This window comes from Melospiza georgiana, chromosome 2, assembly GCF_028018845.1.
Source record: "Melospiza georgiana isolate bMelGeo1 chromosome 2, bMelGeo1.pri, whole genome shotgun sequence".
NCBI lineage: Eukaryota > Metazoa > Chordata > Aves > Passeriformes > Passerellidae > Melospiza > Melospiza georgiana.
This window is the reverse complement of record NC_080431.1, coordinates 18906506-18928393: the sequence shown is the minus strand read 5'-3', so window position 1 is coordinate 18928393 and position 21888 is coordinate 18906506. Positions and strand designations below refer to the sequence as shown.

The following is a 21888-nucleotide window of genomic DNA, read 5'->3' as shown; positions in this document are numbered from 1 at the left end:
GGAGGAGAGCTGCTATAAGCACCCAGCCTTTTAGGTTCTTGGCAAATATTTTGCTTTTCCCAAATGTTTACATTGTGTCAGCAGTTCCCATACATCAATGCTGAAGATTATCTCTGTACTGGCTAGCAGAGCGAGATCCTGGTTTGTATCTGAGTAGGAGGAAGAGATGTGGGGGCCTGCTTTTCCTTTGAACCTGAAAAAAATCCTTTCCATATGTTCCCTGAGCTTTTCCATGGTGACAGACACATATGGAGCAAACAATTTCTTTGTACATGGTAATACTGAGGTGGCAGGTCTCATGTGTCCTCTGGGCCACAGATAACCCCTAGTTGCACAAAATGAGGAGTATGAGTTTTAAAATGCTTCCCTTAATCCTGTCTTGAATTTTCTCTGAATGCATTTTGTTGAAAGAAGAAGGGTGTGGAAATTCTGCCCTGGATGTGACATTTAGGTATGTGCTTACAAAGAACAGCTCTCAGGTGTGCGTCAAGGTCTGCATGCGGTGGAAACAGAACCACACCTGCTACTTCTGCAAGTCCAAGGAAGGGAACAGCATTTGGCAGGAGATGGTAGAGCTGCACATTGCCTCAGAGCATTGTGTACTGGCTTATTTATTACTTCCTAAAACACATTAAGTGATAGGTCCATATATTTTAATTCATGTGATACTGCACACAGAAAGTCTGTAGACAAAATTATATCGAGCATAGTCCTGAAATACTGGTTAACCTTTCCCAAGTTATTACAGCCTAAAGTTACTGAATTGGGATGAAGAGAAGTAAAGTTAAGAGGTTTGTGATCTCCGTGCATGAAGGGGAGAAGGAAATAATATACATCATTGCAATGGGTGTTGCCAAAGACCAGTTCACTATCTGGGAAGTATCAGAGAAAAGTAACCGTAAAAATTGTCTTTTCTGACTCAACTGGGCAATGCATAACTGCCCCAGCTGAACAACATTTTCCTGAATCTTGTCCATGTTATAGTTCACTTTCATTTTAGAAAAATCTGAATTAGCAATTCCTTTCTTTTTAGAAATAGTGTCTGATGTTCAGCCAGATAAGTTGACTTACTCTTTGCTAAGCCCAAATATTTCTTTGAAGAAATTGAGAGCTTGGATAATGCCAGAAGGAAAGACATATAACTATTCAGAAAGGCATCTGTGAGTCAGAACTGGAACCATATCTGTAACAGGGCTTGATATTTTCAGAGTGAGGGCTGTTTGGGCAGGTTTTTTGGTAAATAGGAAAGTGTCTTAACACTCAGAGGGAATATCAGTGGAGAAAGGCAGTATCTGTTATCAGTACACATAATAGGAAAAAATCAGAAAATATCGAGGAGGAAAAACAGGAGAGACGTAGCTAGCAAGCTGCCAGATAAGCAAAGATCAGAAGCAATTTTTTTGAGTTCAGTTTCATTATATTAATCAGTCAGGTATTTTGAGATGAAAGGAGCAGAGGGGAAGTTAGTAAGAGGAGAGGTAATAAGGTCTTCAGCTCTATTGAACACAGGATGGAAGAAATGCACAGGTAATTATCTCCTGAGAAACTGAGATTAGCAATTCATGTGTGATGTAAATTGTAATGTGTCATTAAATTAGCATTGCTGTTAGAATCAACAATTTCTGGTGTCCTATGAAGTTGTTAACTTTAATCCTGGCTTAGTCTTTCCAGTGTCTTTTGTAGGATACCACTGAGGAAAAAGGCTGAATGATCAGAGAATAACTGGTTTAGGAGACATTTTGTTGTTATTAACCATGGTTTTCTTTCATGCAGGAATTGTCAGTGTGAGTTCACTATGGTACAGAGGGCACATAGTTCATAAGAAGAAGTAGTTTGCATTCAGGGATGGACATGATGAGGATCCATTGTTTTTCATGGTTCTTTTGAGAGCTGTGGAGATAAATTGCAATTTTTGCATTTATCACTCTACGATGGTGAAATATATTGGACCTTGGGGAATTTTCTTCAGATTATAACTTTAGTAATGGTGATTGTCTGCTTGAAGGCTGGGTTGGGAGATAGTGGGGGAAAGTGTTTTTAGATATGATCTTCTAAAAATTTATGTTTTATGATTTCCCATGTTGATTCCACTCAGGATACTAAATGTGACACCAAGGGGCTTCTGCAGTGAGTCCATGTATGCTGTTTGTGTTGTTTGTTCCAAGATGGAATCGACTTCACCTCGGGAATAGCCTTGCTGAGTGTACAGTGCAGTCATCACTGCTAAAGCTTTCCTCTGTGCAAATGTTTATATGCCAGTGTATCACAGGTTGGTGTGCAACAGTCACATATAGGCAAATCCCACGATTTCTCTAAAATCAAGGGACTCCAATTCCAACTTTTACTCATTTCCTTGTGGCTTAAAGGCAACAGGCAGAAATAATCCTAAGGATTATGGTTTTCAGATCAGCATGAATGAATTTCTTGCTCATTTTCTATTAATATAGCAAATAAATCCTTAGGTCTATTTTTTGACATCTCTAGTTCTCTGCTTCAGCTTATTTCTTGAAGATCTTGATCCAAATTTCCAAAGCTGCAGGTGAACCTTGGTACTTACATTCATTTAGGTACCCTAATAATAGTGTCTTACTGTCATGTTCCTGCTGACTTAAGCAGGAGGTGAAATTCTGCCTCCATACCAGTCTTCACTTGTTGGTAAGCATCTAATCCTGGAGTATCCCATCTGCAGCTGGGCTTGGGCTCCACATCTCAGCTCCTTGACCAGCCTCCTGTCTCCTTAAGGAACAGTTTTGAGCATGGTCTCCTTTACCAGCTGCTGATAGTAGCTGTTGAAAAACAGCTTTATGCAGTGCTGAAGTCCACTGTGCAACAGCACTTGGAAAGTACTCTGGCAGCCAAGCAGGCTGAGAAGTAGAGCACTTGAAAATCAGAGAAGTTTCAGTGCTGTACGGGCACAGTAGGAGGCAGCAGGAAAGGCGGCTCCCACAGGGCAGCACAGACACTGCAGGAATGACAAGTGGCCTGAGTAAAGGTGAGGGAGCACGGCAGAGTCAAAGGGGTGATGGTGGTCAGGGCAGCAAAGGAGAGAGAAGAGCAGTGGCAGCTGCTGGGACATAGAGCAGGGAGCACCAGAGAAGGGTCCCAGGTGAAGGGTGCTGTGCAAAGCCCAGAGGAAGGGGTCCTGGAACAAGGAAGTTGAAATACAGGGTGAAATGTTTCTAAAGAAGGCAGTGGAAGAAAGTGTGAAGGAGTTTCTTTCTTCTTTTGCTCAAATACTTTCTACCTGAAGCATTTTTTTTTTAATTTTTCCTTTCCCCAGAAGTAAAATGCTAATTTTTCCCCAGGGTCACTCTATGCCAGGTTAGGGATGGGAGCATCCCTAAGACATCACAGGGTCAGGAGAGAGGCAAAACAAAGAGCAAATGGACAACATCCATTTCCTTTAGGGGTGTGGAGTGATAGCAGAGTTCCTTTGAGTTCTTTGTCATTTGTTATTAATATCTGCATGTGTAGTTGTCTGAAAGTCAAAAAATTCAGTCCCACTTCCCAAACCTTCTGAACATCTGAAAGAAAGACATGGCGATCTCAGCTGTGGAATTGGAGCAAAACTGTATGGTTTGGGGGCTTTTTAAAATAGGGATCCTGCTTTTTTGGGCAGGAATGCTACCCAGTTCAACTGGTAGATTACAGCTAAGAGCTTGTAATTATGGTATGACTACTGCTTTGACCTTGCTCAATTTTTGCTATAATAGTTTCTGCTGTACATAATCTGGGTTGATACTTAATACTACTGATAAAACCACTTGTTTGAATGAATTAATGCATTTCTCATTAAATGAGCTCCTCATTATGTTAATCAAATCAAGCAAATCATGCTGGGTGGTTTGACCACTGTAATTAAACTTTCTTTAAAATCCAGTCATTTGGCTTTTGATGAGGATTTTGATTAAACTCTTCCAAAATGTCTGGCCCAAGAGCTGACAGAGAGGAAAATAAGAGCTTGTGCTATCAAGCAAGTCATTAATTCGTCACTGTGTTACAGCAATTCCTTACTGTTTTACCTAGCCAGAGTATATTGAAATATTTGAAAATTGGCAATGTAAAATTAAACATTTCTTACAAGAATGCTGAGAGAACAATTCTGTTTGCAGCTTTAAATTTAGGAACTGGGTCCCTGGAATACATAGTGGATCTAGATTAACAAGTTACAACAAACGGGAAAATACACTAGGCCACTGTTTCCTGATGTTAAGATAAGAAGAGGTACATCTTCAGAAAATTACTTTGAACACACACCAGCAGTTTTGCATGTGAAGACTAAATCAGTAAACATCTGCCTGTCTTCACCAGTGTCACTCACTTTCTCAAGTATCGCTCCTGCTCAAAATAAATGCATTCCTCAAATGATACAGTGTGTTTGGCATGATGCTGGTGTGAGAGCTACATTGCAAAACAGAACAAGCCAAGGCCTATTTTCTGGCCCTGCAAATGTCCCTGCCTGACCTGTATCCATGCTTCTAAGCTTTTTTTCTGCCCAAAATAGGATGGCTACATCCAGACTGCTCATCACTAACAGTCCTGATAAGTGGTGTGGCACAAGCTACACTCCTGTGTTGTCCTGGGAGAGTGTTAGTTCACAGAATCATAAAATATCCTGAGTTGGAAGGGACTCACAAGGATCATCAAGTTCAGCTCCTGGCCCTGCACAGGACAGCCCCAAGGTGCACACCACATGCTCGGGAGCTTTGTCCAAATGCTTCTTGAACTCTGTCATGCTGGTTCTGTGACTGCTTCCCTGGGGAGCCTATTCCAGTGCCCAGCCACTCTCTGGGTGAAGAAACTTTTCCTGATATCCAACCTACACCTCCCCTGGCATAGCTTCAGCCTATTGCCTCAGGTCCTGTCACTGGGCACCAGAGAGAAAAGATCAGTACCTGCCCCCCTGCACTGCTCCTCATGAGGAGGTTGTAAATTGCTGTGAGGTCTCCTCATTTTCCAGGATGAAATAAGTTACCTCTGAAGCTCCTCACATGATTTCCCCTCAAGGCTCTTTACCATCCTCATGGTATTCTCTCTAAAAGCTTTATATGTTTCTCTAATAGCTTTATATGTTTCTTATATTGTGGGCCCAAAACTGCACACAGGACTTCAGGTGAGGCTGCACCAGTGCAGAGTAGAGCAGGAAGCTGATGTAAGCCAACCCACAAAGGTTAATGGATGCAGACATATCTTTGTTGCTAAATCCTGACCTTGTCTTTTATGCCAGAATAGACATGACCAGAGAGACCTCCCTCTCCACCACTCCCCCTTCCTGTCAGTGCCTTTTTCATCCTTCTAAATTGCAGTGCCCAGTCCTACCTGGCAGCATCCCTCAGGGCAGGCCTCCTGCATGCACACTTAGTTGCCCACTCTGGCTTTATGAAGCTTTGGAGACTAGATCAAAGGGCCTTTAGAAATTTGGCTTTATAAACTCTTGAGATGCTGTTTGACCTTAGTTCACATTAGCTGTCCAGTTAAGCTATCAGATGGTCAACCTGAAACTGCCTGAAGAACCAGATCCTACACAGTTATGCACTTTCAGTTTTTACCTACTCTTAGTCTCTGCATTGCAACTTCTTCTCATATTGGCTTGTCCCTGACTGAAAGGGATTTGTTATCATTTCATATCCCCAAAGACATTTTAATTCCTTATCCAGAAAATGAAAGATCAGTCTCAAAAGTGAAGTGTTGAGCACTTGCAAGGACTTTGTAGATATAAAATGATGTGACAAAAATAGCGGTCACCTGTGACAAGTAGAGGAAACTAAGGACAGAGTTGATGCAAGCAGGTTTTCCAGATACCAAGTCTATAAGGCTGACCCCAAGTTTCTGGAAGAGGAATGTAGTCTTCTTAGCAGATATGAAATTATTTAACATTTTTCAATTTGGGAAAAATATTTCCCTTATGTTCAACTAAGAAAGCCCACAAAGTTGTACAGGTGTGAAATGTAATGATAACAACTGAGTGATGAAATGAAAACAGTGCAAGACATAGCAATAAAAAAATTGCACAAGATCAGAAGAGCCTGACTTGAATTCTTGGAATAAATGTAGGATGCATTAAAAGGGAGCAACATTGGAATACCAATCTAAAGGTTTGCATCAAAAAACAAAAACTTCTGTGACACTGATTTTCCTGAGTACTCTGTAAGACATCTCAGTTGATCCAAGAGCCACCAACACCAGCATTTCACAGATCATTTTCAGAATCAGCTATGAATTTTCAGTGTAACATGTTCCAGTTTGTTTCTTGGTAAGGATGCTTTAGTCTGGAATGTTTTAGTTCCGTTCTTTCAAGATTTGTGCACAGAATACATACTGTTAATCCATTTCCTCTCAATAAAGGCAAGGGGACTGTCTTCATCACAAATGAGCCACTGCTTCCCATGCTCCAGAAAGTGAATCTTGGCTCAGCGACCAGCAAGTGATTCACCAGAAACTTGGCCAGGGAGCAGAAACCTCTTTTTCTGGTCATGTGAACTCAGGCCACAAAGTTCTGTTTTAGGGCAGAAAATTCATGCTTAAAATCTCTCCAGCACCTTCTCCTTCATCATTAGAGCTCAATTTGAAAGGACAAAAACCTGGCAACTCAGTGATGAATATTTTAAAGCTGGCAAATTACCCAGCCAAAAGCATGAGCCCCCAGCTGTCAAAACATAGAAAACTTAAGCTTTACAATAAAACAGATTTCTGTTATTTCTGACTGGCTAGGATTCTTTTGCTTAGATCAAGGGCAATAAGTCATTGATCAAAATTTCTTTTTCTTCTTCACATTTTTGATGTTAGGAAATGCTTTCAAACTCCCCACAGATATTTCAAGCGCTGACTTTGCTGCCAAGCAGTCTCCGAAAGCTATTCCTTTTTTCTCTCCTCTCCCCCCGCCTCTGCTTATCTGCCTCACAGTGCTGTCACAGGATTTCTCAAGTGTCCGCAGTGGATTTCTCTAACACTCTTTTGAGTGGTTCTGTGCTGCCTTAAGGGGAAGTGGATCCCGGGGAAGAGAAGCTGGAGAGTGCTTTAACTTCAAGAGGAAATTCAGTTTATCTGCTAACTGGAGATGAAGCTGTTTGGATGCCAAGGCACAGAATTCTCCTGGCACCTGTAGAGACCTAATTTTATAGCACAGAGGGCCCAGGAGCTTTTTCTAAATCCTTAGCACGGCTGGAGGAAGAAAGTAGAACTGACAAAAGAAAGAGCATGCAAGGGAGCACTGGAAGCAGAAGGCTGGAGGCGTATGTGTGCGCGAGTGTGTGTCTGCGTGTGAGCATCCCGGCACTGGCGTTCCCATGGCATTCCCCTGCCTGCAGAAGAAATCATGCAGGACCAGATGGCTGGATGGGGCCAGGCTGTGAGTGGGGATGGCAAGTACGTCCTTGGATTAGTCGGGTGAAATGTAAGCGCTCTTGTGCTATCAGTGAGAGACACTGACACATTCCGCCTGTTGCAGGATCATAGGGGCCAATCCCCACCCCAGAGCACACAGTTCTGCAGCTGAGCATCCCCTCATGCCTTCTGCTCTCTCCCTGCCCTGTTCCTGAAGAACTTTTTCATCTCTCATTCCCTCATGGCATCAAGGTCCCAGTCGCCATGCATGGCTTAAAAAGCCCAGAGTGTGAATGACCTTCCTGTCCCCGTAGTTCTCCTTTCTGCCTGAAGCAGTAACGCACAGAACTGGCATGAGCTGACGCTACCCCACCACTCCTAGGAACGAGGACATGCAGGACGAAACCATTCCAGCAGAAAAACAGAGTAGGAAGCAGGATGCCTTGAAAACAATGAAACAACTTGCAGTGTGTGAGAATTGGTAGCATCTTGGCATCCTGCACATTCAGGACTCATTTGTTTTCTTCAGTGGTTTTCCAACTGTGAATTCACAAGCCAATAAGTCTTAAACCACCAAGAGGCAACAGAGATTACTTTCTGAGCTACAAGAAATTTAATTTTAACTGCCAATGCTTTTTTTTTTAATGGAGACAAAGCCTGAACTTTCCTGTGAAAATTGTCTCTAATCAACTTTTCAGTGCCAATGTTTCTGTTTCCTAGGTGGGTTAAAATATCTACAGTCAATGCAGAAATCTTTCAGCAAGCTCTACTAGAAGAATTACGTAAACTGAAGGAAATTGCAGTTTCTGACAAAACATCAATACTGTAGGAATAGCATGTTGAAACAGTCAACAAATATCTGTGGCATGTTTCTATTTTTGTTACGTAACTCGAGGGCATAACCAAGTTATAGCAAAGGGATATTTATCATATTTTGTACACTTTTGTTTATTATTCATATTGCAGAAGCAGCTTTAAAATGTACAACGCCTCAGCCTTTCTTTTGCCAAATGGTAAAGCCACTTTCAGTTGAAAAAAATAACAACCCAGACTGACTCTAATGTCTCAAGCATCTAGTAATTCTCTTCAGACCAAGTGAAGACATGGAAGTCTCTGAAGGACTGAAAAAAAAAATGTTACTATTTTGCCCTCTGGGGAAAAGATCAGTCTCAGGAATTCAAAAAGCACACCATGCAAAAGTCACTTTTCTGACACTACATCTGCAGGCTGCCTGTAATCAATTAATATAGTGTGTCAAGCAGTCAACCTTCTAAAAAGCAATTTATTATAAAGGCAGAACTCAACCTGTTGCTTCACCTTTTTTTGCATATATTTTGTTTGGTTCCTATTCACTGACATGCTTCTGTAAGTTAATACTGCAGAAGCTGTAATACTAACCTTCAGTCTCAGATCACTGTGTTCAGCAGACTAGAAGCAGATTGGCATTGGGCTTCATCACCAGATGCCTTAGGGAGAGAAGAAGTAATTTAATGCAAGTCCATGGCCAACTTATTTTGCAGTAAAGTAGATTTCCTGTGCTGTAGTTTTTTGTCCCAATTCATGATCAGTCCAGAACTAGTATATTTTTTAATGGATCTAGGTGGCTTTTTTTTTATGATTTCAGAGATCTCTATTCCCTCCTGTACAACGTCATGTTATTTTTCATATCTTTAGTTTTGAGACAGAAGAGGGAGGAGGTCAGGCAGGCAGATCCTATCAACACAATGGTGCCTGCTGTGGCAAGGGAAATCAATCAGCTAGGCTTGACCAGGACATAGAAGAGGAAAGTGATTTTCCAGCTTTTAAAATTTTTCTGGACAGGATTTATATCCAAGCCAGATACTCCTGGTTGGCAGACTTAGAGTGAGCCTGGCTGAGAGATACAACTGGCCAGCAGAGACAGTGGCACAGGAGGGGAACCAAGGATGGTGGCCCCGAAGCCTGGAATGGATTTCCATTTATCAGCCGTGAGGAAGTCGGGTAGATGCTGACTTCCCACCACAGATGTCTAACTTTTCTTGAAATTGTTCCACTAAGACAGTTCTGCAACTTCCCTGAACAATCCATTCCTGTCCTTTCATGCTCCTCAGGTCAGAAAATTATTGTCCCTCACAAATCTTTCATGGTTATAATTCAATCTTGCTTCTTCATGTCTTGTTCCAGATGGAACTGCTGATCAGCTTTCCTTTGACAGCCTTTCCCATGTTAGAGAACTAATAATGTGTTTGGTCCTTCAGAATTCTCTTTGTTCAACCTCACTGAACCAAGTTCTTTGCCTTTCTTCACAGTAATGTTTTCTAGACCTCTGATTACACTTTCATCTCTCCTCTGGGCAGTCTGCAGCTTGCTGGAGTCCTAAGGTAGGGTCGTGGAGTAGTGTCCCAAAGTGGAATTGTGCCGAGATCTTGTTAGTGCAAATGAGGGTGGAATAAGCACTTTCCATTACTTCTATATAAGTTGTTTACAGATAAAGCTTGTCTTTTTCACAAGAGCATCTTGACTCACTCCCAGTTTGTGATCCAGTGTAACTTCCATGTCCCTTGGCAGAGCTGTTGGCTGGCCAGTCACTCCTCATATTGCAGTGTGCATTTGGTTTCTCATTCCCAGCAATTGTATATCATGCTTGTCTTTGCAGATCTCATTATGGTGATTTTAGATCATTTCTCAATTTTAGGAAAATTGTTTTGAATTCTTAAACTTTTAATCTTGCTGTTGTGGATTAACCCTGTCAGGCAGCTTAGACAGCGACTCACTCACTCACTCACTCACTCACTCACTCACTCACTCACTCCCTGCCACAGTGGGAAAGAATCAGTAAAAGTGAGAAAACTCATGGAATGAGATAAAGACACTTCAATAGGTAAAGCAAAAACTACCTCACAAGCAAAGCACAACAGGGAATTCGCTCACCATTTCCCACTGACAGGCAGGTCTTCATCTCTGTTACAGTGATGGGGACTTGGATAACAAACACCATCACCCTGAATGTGCCCCACTTCCTACCTCTTCCCCAGGCTTCCAGTTGCTGAGCGTGATGCCACAGGGTCTGGGGTATCCCTTTGGTCACCTAGGGTCAGCTGTCCTGGCTGTGTCCCTGGCTGCACCCCCAGCCCCCTTGCTAGTGGGGTGGGTGAGAGGCAGAAAAGGCCTTAACAATGTGCAAGGGTGCTTGCTAACTAAAACAGGGCATTATTACTGTTGTGTGGTCACAAATCCAACATACAGCACCATACGAGCTACTATGAAGAAAATTAACTCTGTCCCAGGTAAAACCAGGACACTGCTTGGGGACTCAATCAGCTCAGGGCTCACTGCTGGTTTTAGAATACACTCACATAGCAAGTAATTAATGGAAAGATTGACTAGCACTAGGACTGAGACAAGCCCTAATGGTACCTACTTGAAATGTCCTCATGGTTTGACAGAAAATCATTAACTGGAAAACATTGCAAAACAACTGGTAGCATCTGGTTATCTGTGGCTGGAATTCTGACGCAGCATGAATACTGCTGAGTTAAAAAGAGGGAGACTGGAAGGGGGTCCTCAAACAAACACATTGCTGTTCTGGCAGGAGGAAGAGTGCAAGATATTCATCATATTGCCTACTGCTCTGGGAAGATTGTCAGATACAGCAAAGTAATCATGGTACAGGACCTTGAATAGAAGTCATGATTGTTTAACTGATGGGCTACTAATTCTGTTATCTTTATAGGCAGGGACATTCCAATCAACCAGGATCAAACTGAGGATGGGACAATTATAAGTTAATGTTTACCCTCTCTGTTTTGCTAAAATGAAAATCAGAAGGCCTGCCACTCTGTCGATCAACCCCTGCAGTTTTGCACCATTATCTGACTTGTGTAAAGGGTGTTTCATCTTCATCTGTGGTAGGCAGGCTCAGAGATGGAATGACAAAGCTGTCATTTCTGCTCCAGTGCAGTAGTGATTTTATCTTTATATAGTTTCCATCATTTTCAGATATGAGATATATTTGCCCAACATCGTCACAGAAATATTTTTAACTTACGTGTTAAAATTGACCATTTCTTTCCATTTGTTGGCAGGATTTACCATTTATTTCAGGTCACACTGGCCTCTTCTGCATCAGTCAACTAGCTGGCAGAGTGAAGAGGAATATGCTGTATATGTGCTGTCATTGGTAATTATTTCTGCAGTAGTTGCAAATGAAAACACCAACCAGATGTCACTGCCTTATTGCATAGCACAATCCAGACGTGCAACAAATTCGTGTTCAGAGAGCACTTGAGGTTACAGATGTGAGTCTGTGTGCAGCCTGTGTGAGATGCTTCTCACTGATATTACCCTGCTGTCAGCTGTGGTATAAAGCATATCCTCACACATCTTGGGCTACCCAGATCAGTTTAAGCCTGACATTTAAGCTAACATGTTTTGTCTCACCGTTGGGATAGAATGAGGCAATGGAGAACATTGGCTTGGGTAGCACACATGACAAGTGGTAATTAGTTAAATCAGTGTAACTCAGTTGCATTTCATTCATGGTTGCATCTGCAGGTCATGTGGCAGGGAAAAAGAAGAGGGCTAAACAGACAAAGGAAGGGAAGGTAAATGGAGGGACAGGATAACAAAGTAAAACCAGGATTAGTACAAAAGTGAAAAAAAGCTGCAGTGCTGTTGACTCCCTTCCCTACTTATGCCCTAGTTATTCCCTTTGGTTAGTTCTGTTTCTCATTGCTGATTCTTCTTGCTCTGCACTTTAATTTAACAGAGAGAAATTTTATATTACTAGAGACCTGTCTTTAGTATAGAATATTTTAAGCAAAGGGGGGGAGGGTGTATTTTTTAAGCAGAAAAAATATGAAACTAGGAAAAAATATGAAATATTAGTTTTTGATGAAGAGAGGATGCTCTTATGACATGTGCTGCCAAGACTTGAGAAAGCAAGCTTTTTTGTCATGGCAAAGTTCTCTAGTAATTAAAACCCAAGTGTTGTGGCATTTGGAAAGTGACAGTTTCTTGGTGACTTTACCAAAGAACTTGTCATTTACAATTCATTCCTCTGGTCATTCCTCTGACACTGACAGCCACTTTCTTTTCAATACTTTAAAATTATTCTGGGTTTCTTTCTTCATTTTTTTAAAGAGTGTACTTGATCAATTGATCTTCATGCGAGAAAACTACTTCAGCATCTTAGTGTGTCCTGGGAGTAATTCACAGGGCTGCTTGGAAATACAGTAAGAGTGAAAATGCCTGTCTGTAACACAGCTGACAGGGGAGGTTACAGAAACCTCAGCTGCTTTGCCTGCAAAGCTTATGCACTTCAGTAATTGATCACAAATCAGTGTGCAGTTCTGAGAGACATCCCAGCAGGGCCTGTGATGCCCATGGAAAAATAGCACCTGTGATCCCTGTGTGCTCAGGGGCTGGGCTTCTCTTACACCCAGAACAGAAGATACCAGCTTGAGTTAGTAGTATTGCTTTGTTTCAGATATGCTGTCATGATGGTAGGAGGGAGAAGGGACAAGGCCTGATGTTTTTAATGCATGAAATAAATCAGAAATGTTTGGGGAATGCTCAGATTTGATGCTGTGATAACTGCCAAAACTAGAGGCCAGCCTTCAGAAAGAGAAAAATTTTCATGCTTGTGGCTTTGATGGTGTCAGGCACCTGCTTCTGAAATTTCAGACCATCTGAGGACCATCAGGGCCCCTCTCATTCCTGTCCCTCGCTCAGTCCAGGCTGCCCAAGCAGCAGTGCAAAGCCCAGGTAATTTTCAGAAATATAGGCAAGAGGAGCTTCTGCTTTGATCCCCTCTAGGCCACAGTCCATGCAAGTGTGATGTATTCTGTCAGTCTCAGCTGACTCCTCTGTCTCCAGCTAAATGCAACTTTTAGGAACTGTTTAATCCTTGGAAGTAATTATTTCACCATAATGAGTATACACACAAATTCTGACAATTTTTCACTGTCTATTGACAAACCTTTTTCTTCCAATGGGGAATTGATTTTGAGAGGAGAATATAGCTCCTGTGATACCTGATTTTTCCACAAGCAGTCTTCCCTCTGAGTGCAAGCCAGCCCAGTACTGTGTGGTTTGTTGGAAGTGCTGAAATTACAGCCTGAGGTGGCACAGCTGCTGGAACAAGATCAACCAAGCAGGAATAGATACATCAGGGATAAAGCACAAGATGGCCTCCACTAATCCAAACCATTTACCCTCATGTTTCTGCTTTCCATAAAAGTACAAGTGTCACTTGCCTGTCATTTAACAAGATTACAAAGGAAGGCCAAGCAATTTTAACTGTTTGCTTCTGAAACAAAATCTGTCCCTCATGAATGGGTAGAGCCAGAGCCAGCTATGTGTAAGACTAAAGTGTGTTGAAGCACATTGTGACTTCTGTCATTGATTCTCTCTCATTCAGGTGTTCTGTGAGTGAGGGTGCTCTGGCTTACTGCAAAATCTGAGTGTTGCTCCCAATGCTTCCCAGGATCAATAAATCGTTTTCACTTCCTTATGAGACAAGGAGCAGCAAGCTAACCAGTCAGTCTAAACCATCTTATTTAGAAACATTAATTTTAAGTAGTTCATCTAGCAGTTAATTTAATTGTGCATCTTTTTCTCATTTCAGAATCCTGTGCTGTAGTCAAGCTGTGATGGATTATCCTCTAATTTGAATAAATCAGCCTAAAGTTTCACAACAATGCTCATGGTCTGTCCAGCTGTTTTGCTCCAATTCTCTAGAAAGTACAGTTAGTCTACCACAGTTGATTTGTATTAAAACAAAGGTGTAACATTTTTAGGCTTCAGATTAGGTTAGGTCCTCAAGACACAGTGCATCCCATGGTAGCTGCAAGGGAGCCCTTGGCATGTGCAAAGGCGGTGCAGTGCCAGGTTAGGAAGCAAGCTGGTATCCAAGAAGGAATAGGGCCTTGTCAGCCCTGTCACCAGGACTTCTGTGCCTCCTTGGTGCAGTGTGAGTGTAGCAGCCCTGGGTATGAGGTTTGCACAGCAGAGATGGAGCTGAGGAATCCAAATTGCAGTTGCAGGGCTGTGAAAGTGCTCTGGGGCTGTGGTTCCCTACGCTCTGTGTCTCTTCCTTGGCTGACACTGCATCCTGATGGCTGCCTTTTGCCCTCTCTCAGACCCTTGCTGCTGAGGAAGTCCCTGAACAGCTGATTTCCCAAAGCTGAGAGGGCACAGGGGAGGGCTCATTCCTGGTTTTGTCCTGTTTCCTAAGCTTTTGCCAAAATACCTAAATTTTTTAGCATAGCAATAATTCTGAGAACATTACTGTTTTTGTGGTCTCTTTATAGCAAGGTGGAGTTACCCTGTGTGTGCTTTAAGTACTATTTCATTTACCTGTTGGGATTTACTGAAGCAGAGTTTGAATTCATACCATTTTTTAATAGTCCTTGCTAGGTCTGTTCTCCATTAATTTGTCTAATCCCCTTTGAACCTCTTCATACTTTTGGCTTCCACAATACTGTGTGCATGAAGTCTCCATTTAATTATGTGTTATGTGGAAAAGTGCTTCCTATTTTTTTTTTTTCATTTCAACCATTTGCCTGATAATCTCATTTAGGTTCCCCCTAATTCCTGTACTGTGGGAAAAAATCAATCCATTTCCCAAGTACCATCTCCACAGGAAGGGGTTTTGTAGGTCAGTATTTCCTGTCAGTTTTCTGCTTTCCAAGAAAGTATACACTTAAAGCCTCTCTGTGTGGGCAGTGTGGTGGGCAGGAGACTGGAGCAGAGAGGGGAGATCCCCATGCTTTGAGCTGAATTTCCCTTACTTGTTGTAGGATAATTGAAGTCCAGTAGATTGCTGAGCAAAGAAAGAAGCTGAGTGTTAAATGTACAAGGATATCAGGCCTACTCCTTTATTTTGTGCGCCCAAGAGGTTGCTCACGCTTCAAAGGAAGAGGTGGACTAAAATGAGGACTAAAACACATCCATCTGACCTTAGTTCTAGAGAGAGTGGCTGATTGGAAGTGAGTGAAAAGGTCACACAGTCTTCTTGAGAGCCATGGTTTCATCACTTCTCTGCTGGTGTTCTTGCATTTCAGTTTATTGGTGCACAATTTTGGGTTACCTCATCACAGCAGTAGTTTCAACTCCCTGTGCTGTGTTCCAGCTGTTCCCACGACAAAGTAGCACTAAAACTGCTACAGTATCAGTGGAGCAGGTGATCTCATTCACTCTTAACCCTGTCAGAGTCTCTTTTACCTTCTACCTCTTCTGAATTCAGCCGGAATTCAGCTTCCTCCAGGAAGCTTAACGATAGCTGAGGCTCTCTGCTTCCTCTTCAGTTGGTTTTGGGTTTTTTTTTCCTTTGAGCTAGCCTTTGACTTTGTTCCAATGTTTGAAAGATCTAATATTCTATCTAAATTGAATATTGAAATATATTTTTAGATTCCTTCTTTATCTGTTTTTGTAGTCTCTAGAGCCTTGCATCCACCTCAGTTCAACAAAAGCACATGATGAAGTACCTATGTGCTTTGCTGTATTGGGACCTGAAATCTAATTCCTTACTCTCAGTTTTATTTTCAAAACATTTAAAATTCCTAGACAGGTCTAGCAAGACATTTTAATTATTTCCCCCGTTTTTAATAGTATCTATCTTCAAATTAATAATAAATAAATAAAATATTTTGTGCACATCTGTATGCATGTTACTGTCACTGGAATTTAAAAGCTAAAGATACTATGATCATAAAATCCTTTTTGTTTCTTGGCATGTGACATGTATAGTGAGATTATAATAGACTTGTGGCCAGGAGCAGTTGTCTCCATTAAAAACTAAATCTTTGGCAAGTATTTCCATATAATATATGATACCAGACTAGTCTTTCCCTAAAATCAGAGGAAATTGTGTAGTAAGTAATTGCTGTTCTCTTGTTCAATGTCTCATGAGAAATAGTGGCAAATTGCACATGATAAATACATATCCAAAGATATTTCAGGCCTGAAGCTTCCCTTTGAGATGATATTGGTTTGGGGATTTTGTCAGGGCTTTTTGAATGATTATCAAAATCCCAAGTCAAATAATTTTACAGATTTAAAAAACCCAGATAGTTTTTCCTCAGAGACATAATCCAAAATATGACCTGCTGTTTCAATGCAAGCATCAATCACCAGAAGCCATGTTGGAATCAAAATAAAAATGCACTGTTCTCCAGCCACTAACTTACATTTACTCAAACAGGCACTGACCAAGTTAAACAAGCAATAAAAGTGGTGTTCTGGGGGTACTGACTGATAGATAAGTTCCTGATTTGTGAGAGCTTTTGAGCCCTCATAGGGCTCAGGACAGCATTTAAGCAGTTTTGTTTCTTTTTTCTTCATTTTAAATGAAACCTCTTCTTCTCCCTCTGGCTGTCTTATCTATTGATGTAACTGGTGTTGCATGAGAAATTACCTCATTTCAGTGACCAGAGACAGCTTTTCTAAAAGCTGCAGTAAGGTTTCCTCATTTGTTTAATGAACCTGGATAGGCAGAAAATTAAGTATCAGGAGCTGCAGAGGAAGAAAACTAAACCAGAATGTTCTGTGTATTGGGTGGCTTAAAAAAATATATCTGTATTAATATATCCAGTACTTGTAATTGGTATTTAGATTATGGCATGATTATGGCTTTGCAGACAGGGGACTCTGTTATCACTCAGTCATCAATGAAGTAGCTGCATTCTGTGCTCATCTCATCTCTGAAGCTGAAAGAAGAGCTAGTTATTATCTTCAAGTGAGTTATTAATGAGGGGAAAAATCATCCCCAATTACTGTGAAGCAAAATATTTCAACATTTACATATCTCAAACTTTAATTTTGATCTAATCCTTTGTGAGTTCTTAAGCTCAGACAGTATTCACTTTCCCAAACATTCTCACACTGGCATATTGAGAGGAACTTACACCTGTCCAGGTGCTGGCTTCCCTAAGGGTATGCTTCAGGGTCACAGAAGTGCTGCCCATCCCATCCTTGTGCTGCTAGAGACTGATATCCTCTGAGATTCCTTCATGCTACCCCATAGGAACAGAGCCTCCACTGTCAGCCGTGCCAGAGAAAAAATCCTGAGTTGTCTATACTGTCTGTGTTCCCAGTCAGGTGTTTTTGTTTTTTTTTTTTTTAACTAGAAACAGCCTGGAATTTATTTGTAAGGGCTAATTTTGTTCTTTTGCTTTCCTTTGAATCCTTTTGAAATTATTGGTTTGGAAGTTTTGACTCTGAATGTCCTAGAATAAAATCTGGGCAACACAAAGGTGATGATTTAAATTCATATAAGCATGTGGGCAGTAACCAGGAGAAGGGAGAAGTGCTGTCCACACTGTGAATCCATCTATCAACACAGATGTGAAGGTCTGACCTTGGCAGATTCAGGGGGTAGGGATGTCAAACACAGTTTGCAGTCAATTGGAAATGTAGCTACTAGACAAAGAAAACTCAGTAATTACACAGCTGTTTCAGTAGATTACAGATTTCCTAGAAAACAATAAAACAACCATCTGTGAATGGAAAAAAAAGCAAACTATTTTTTTAAATTCAAAAACATTTCTGTAAGTCATCAGATATCTCCCCTGTAAACTTCTTATCTCTATTCAAAAGTGACACAGTCTGTAACCAATTGGTGTAGATTTCTCTACAGCATTTATGCCCATTAATGCTTCATTGATTTACAGTGAAACTGCTGAAGGACTGTCTTGAATAGACATATAAATATTAATTTCTAGTGAAGGATGGCTGCTATTACACTAAATATTAAATGAATTCATAATACTTGGACATTTGCAATAAATCACTGCTGGGACTGCATACTAACATCCCATTCCCTTTTTTTTTTTAATATTAAAGCCATGGAAAAGAGCAGGTTGCTCCCAAAGAAATGTAGAGCTTTGTAACACTAGAATCATGAACAAATTCCCACAGCACAAGGAAGAGTTTCAACTTAGTCCCAAATTACAGACAGAGAGAGGCATGTCGTGGTTTAGGCTGAACTGCTGATCACACAAGGTTCAAACCCAATCTCTTTCCTATGGGTGACATCACAGTAAATTCTCAGTCCCTGACAGTGGTTCTTTTGCTTGAAATGCTGTGAGCAGCTTCAGCAGAGGATGTGGCCATGTGACACCAGAAGGCTGAGAGCCAGACTCAAAGGGAGAAGGAGCTGGACATGCTGTCTAATCTCCACCCACACAAAGGGGTTGGTATCAGGGCACCTCTGAGTACCTTGCCCAAGGACACTGCTTGAAGGATGGTGCTGCTCAGGTTTTGACTAGACTTAGCAATTGAATTAGGTCATCTTCTCTCTTCCAAGACCACAGATCTTGGTTTCAAAAGTTCAGTAAAACGCTCAGCAGGGGCTAAAAATCAATTTTTTATTTTTCCTTTTATTAAAGTAGAACAAAGGATAGATCAGCAAGTTCATTATAGCTTTCTGTTTTCTAAGGGATAGTAACTTAAGAGTAGAAATTTTTGCCAGGGCTAACCCTGTGGAGTGGAAGCCATTCTTGAAAACAGAACTGAATGACTGTCATCTGCTTTTCAATGTGTAGATGGGTGTGAGTATATGCACCTCCTTCATTCCAAATATTTCTGCTTCTTTGCCTTAAATGGTCTAAGTTGCACAAGATTTTTCTAATGAAAATTTGCCAAGGTATTTAAATTAGAAGCAAAAATGAGAAAAGCTGCTACCACATAGGAATATTAATTGTTTGTTATACAGGGCTTTAATTCACATAGTTACTTTGCATTTGCAAGACTGCCAATTAAAGAGGCTCAAAGTGCTCACTGCTGCACAATAGCCGTTTCTCCAGAGCCCCACAATGGCTATTGTGTTCTGCCACTGACCTTTGGGCACCTTCAAATGCATATTGACACAGGATGCTGGGATCATTAGAGATATTGTTTCAGTGTGCCACAGGGACAGAAGAGTTTTGCAATTTCATGAAGAGTTTTAAAATTTTATATAATGGTGACAGCAACAGTATTTCTTAATTAGACAGTGAGAGAAAAACTGCAGCGTTTTTCTGGTGGTTCAGGGGAATTCCTGAATGCACTTTCCATTCAGTCCCTTCCCATCAGAAAAAGAAGATATTTATCAGGGGCATTTGGTCTGCTTTTCTATTGTTTCCAGGGGAATTGATTTAATTTTTTTGACCTGGTGGTGCCATATGGCCAGCCTCCCTTAGCTTCCATGGATTCTGCCTGGGTGAACATCTTGACAGGAGGATCCTTTCATCCTGTAAGTGCAAAACACTCTTTTAAAACATGACCAGTGGTATGCAGGAGACCAGGATCCGGATGCACAGATCACCCTAGGACAGCAGTTCAGACTCTGCTCTTCAAAAATCAGTGGACTTTGGCTCTGTGACAACAACTGTCTTCATTTTATGTCTTCTGTGTCTTGACATCTAAGGTATTTCTGTTTTTCTTACCAGTCCATGACAGTTAAGGAGTGCTGACAAGAACTTTGGAAGCAGAGATACCAGACATTCCAAGTACATTTACTGTAGTAAATCCTAGCATCTTTTAAAATCTTCTATTTAGTTTATTGTAGCCTTTCTGTTCTTTAAAGCTGCTTTGAGAAATTACTTCAGCAGTCAGAACATAAAAGAGCATAATTTTAAACCTTGCATGGGACATTTTGTCTACAGAGAATAAATAAATTACTGGCTTGTATTTCCAGCAAGTGTTCCTACTTGAATATATAGAGAGAGTTTCTGTTACATAAGTCTTGCTGTTTCTGGGTTTGATTTTATCCCCTGGGATCCTATTATTGAACAAATTATCAAGTACAGCTGAACTTCACAGCCCTGAGACTCTGAAGATTGTTTGGGTAATGGCTTACACTTCTGACAAGAGAGGAAGAAATCTAATAGACCTTTGCAAAGTTTCTTGTATCATTTTTTAAAAATGGAAAAATTTACTGCACAGCATTGCTGGTTTGCAACTGTAACCTAACATTGTGGAGCATGTGCCAGAGGATGGCCAATTTCTACATATGAACCTCTAGCCAAAAAACTTTCAAGATGAAGGACATAGTGTTTGCTATTTGTGTGTGCTTGAGGTAAATGTGCTGCAGGATTTCTTACACTGTTGTGAAATCAAAAAGGTCAGATGTGTTTCCTGAGGAACACAGGCTAAATTTTTTTCTTCCCATTAATTGAAAGGGTGCTATTATCATCTTTTCATTTCTCTGTGTCAGAAATCCTTGTAGAACTTTGAAACCTCCCATGCACTGCCACTGCAATTGCCAATTGTGAATTTTGTGGTCTATCGTCAAACATCAAGGTGATACCTTTACCTTAGCACATGAGGGGCAGTGACCCCCTTCTGGGAGGGAGACACGAATAGTTATTGCTGTGTGATGCAGGATGTGAAGGGTAGCATGTTCTGGAAAGAGTTGTTAAACTAGATTGTCATGCCTCCATTCTCCCTACTGTAAATCTGCATCAGGTAGTAAAAGAGGCAGTAATGATAAATGCTTCTCTTGCACTGGGCTGGCATCTGAAATCTCTCCTCAGCCCATGGTGCTTCCCAGCAGAGATTTTTAGCCATGGGTCCTGATTTCCTACTTGTGGGATGTATCTCTCTTGAGGGACAGGAGTCTCCTTGAAGAGAGAGGGCAGCGCTCTGCTTTGCTGTCTTCTCTGCTTGGGAAGTTTGTGTCTTTGCTGTACTGGTGTAGCTGCACTCTTTGTTTGAAAAGGCACATGATCACTGCCTGGATAGATTTGAAAATGGGGCTAATCTTTGCAGTATGTTTGGTCTTTACTGAATTAGTTGAAGCCCTTTTCAATGGGGTGGGATTTTCATAGGATCTTTATTATAGAAAGTTCAAGTTCTACCTGGATCTGCCTCCATGGCAGTTTTGAGAGATTTCCTGCCTTACACATTGAGGTTTTCTAAAATGAAAACAAAGGGACTGGGTGTGTTTGCTCACTGCCCATGTTTTGTTTGGTTTCTTTGCAGAAGGAGAAGAAGAGTGGGCTGTTGAAACTTCTAGCAGGAGCATCCACAAAAAAGAAGTCCCGCTCCCCACCATCCGTGTCCCCCACCCACGACCCCCAGACAGCCATTGAAGGAGTTCTGCAAGGGGCAGTGGGGCCTGAGCTGTCCTCCCTCTCCAGTCACGGCAGAGCTGGCTCATGCCCCATCGAGAGTGAGATGCAAGGAGCCATGGGGCTGGAGCCTCTGCACAGAAAAACAGGCTCCTTGGATTTGAATTTTTCCATCCCTTCACCTGCCAGGCCTCCCCTCTCTTCCATGGCAGCTATTCGGCCAGAGCCCAAGCCTTTGCCCCGGGAAAGGTAAGTTGTGTTTCTCCTGAGGTTGCCTGCATCCACAGGGAGCAGTTGGAGGAGGAATGAAAGTTTAATTTGTTCAAGAGTTGTTGCAGTTTTGGTGTTCTGTGGATTGACTGTACATGGCTCAGCTGTCTTTTAGGAAGACAAGGCTTACATGCATGTGCCCATTGAAAATCACTTGGTACACCATGCAGGTTTAAAGTGTTGAAGAGCACCTGTTCATGACACTCCACAGCTCTGGTCTAAATGGAGAGGACAGCATGCTTTCTCAGCCCAGGTGGTGCAA

At 41.5% G+C, this 21888-nt stretch overlaps 1 protein-coding gene across 1 annotated transcript in view; it reads left to right on the top strand.

The window, feature by feature from the left end:
- SH3RF3 (SH3 domain containing ring finger 3) overlaps positions 1-21888 on the top strand; it is a 247182-nt gene that overhangs the window by 212671 nt on the left and 12623 nt on the right. The window contains exon 9 of the mRNA XM_058018799.1: positions 21268-21605. Coding sequence (XP_057874782.1) covers positions 21268-21605 — 338 coding nt within the window. The remainder of the gene's footprint in view (positions 1-21267; positions 21606-21888) is intronic.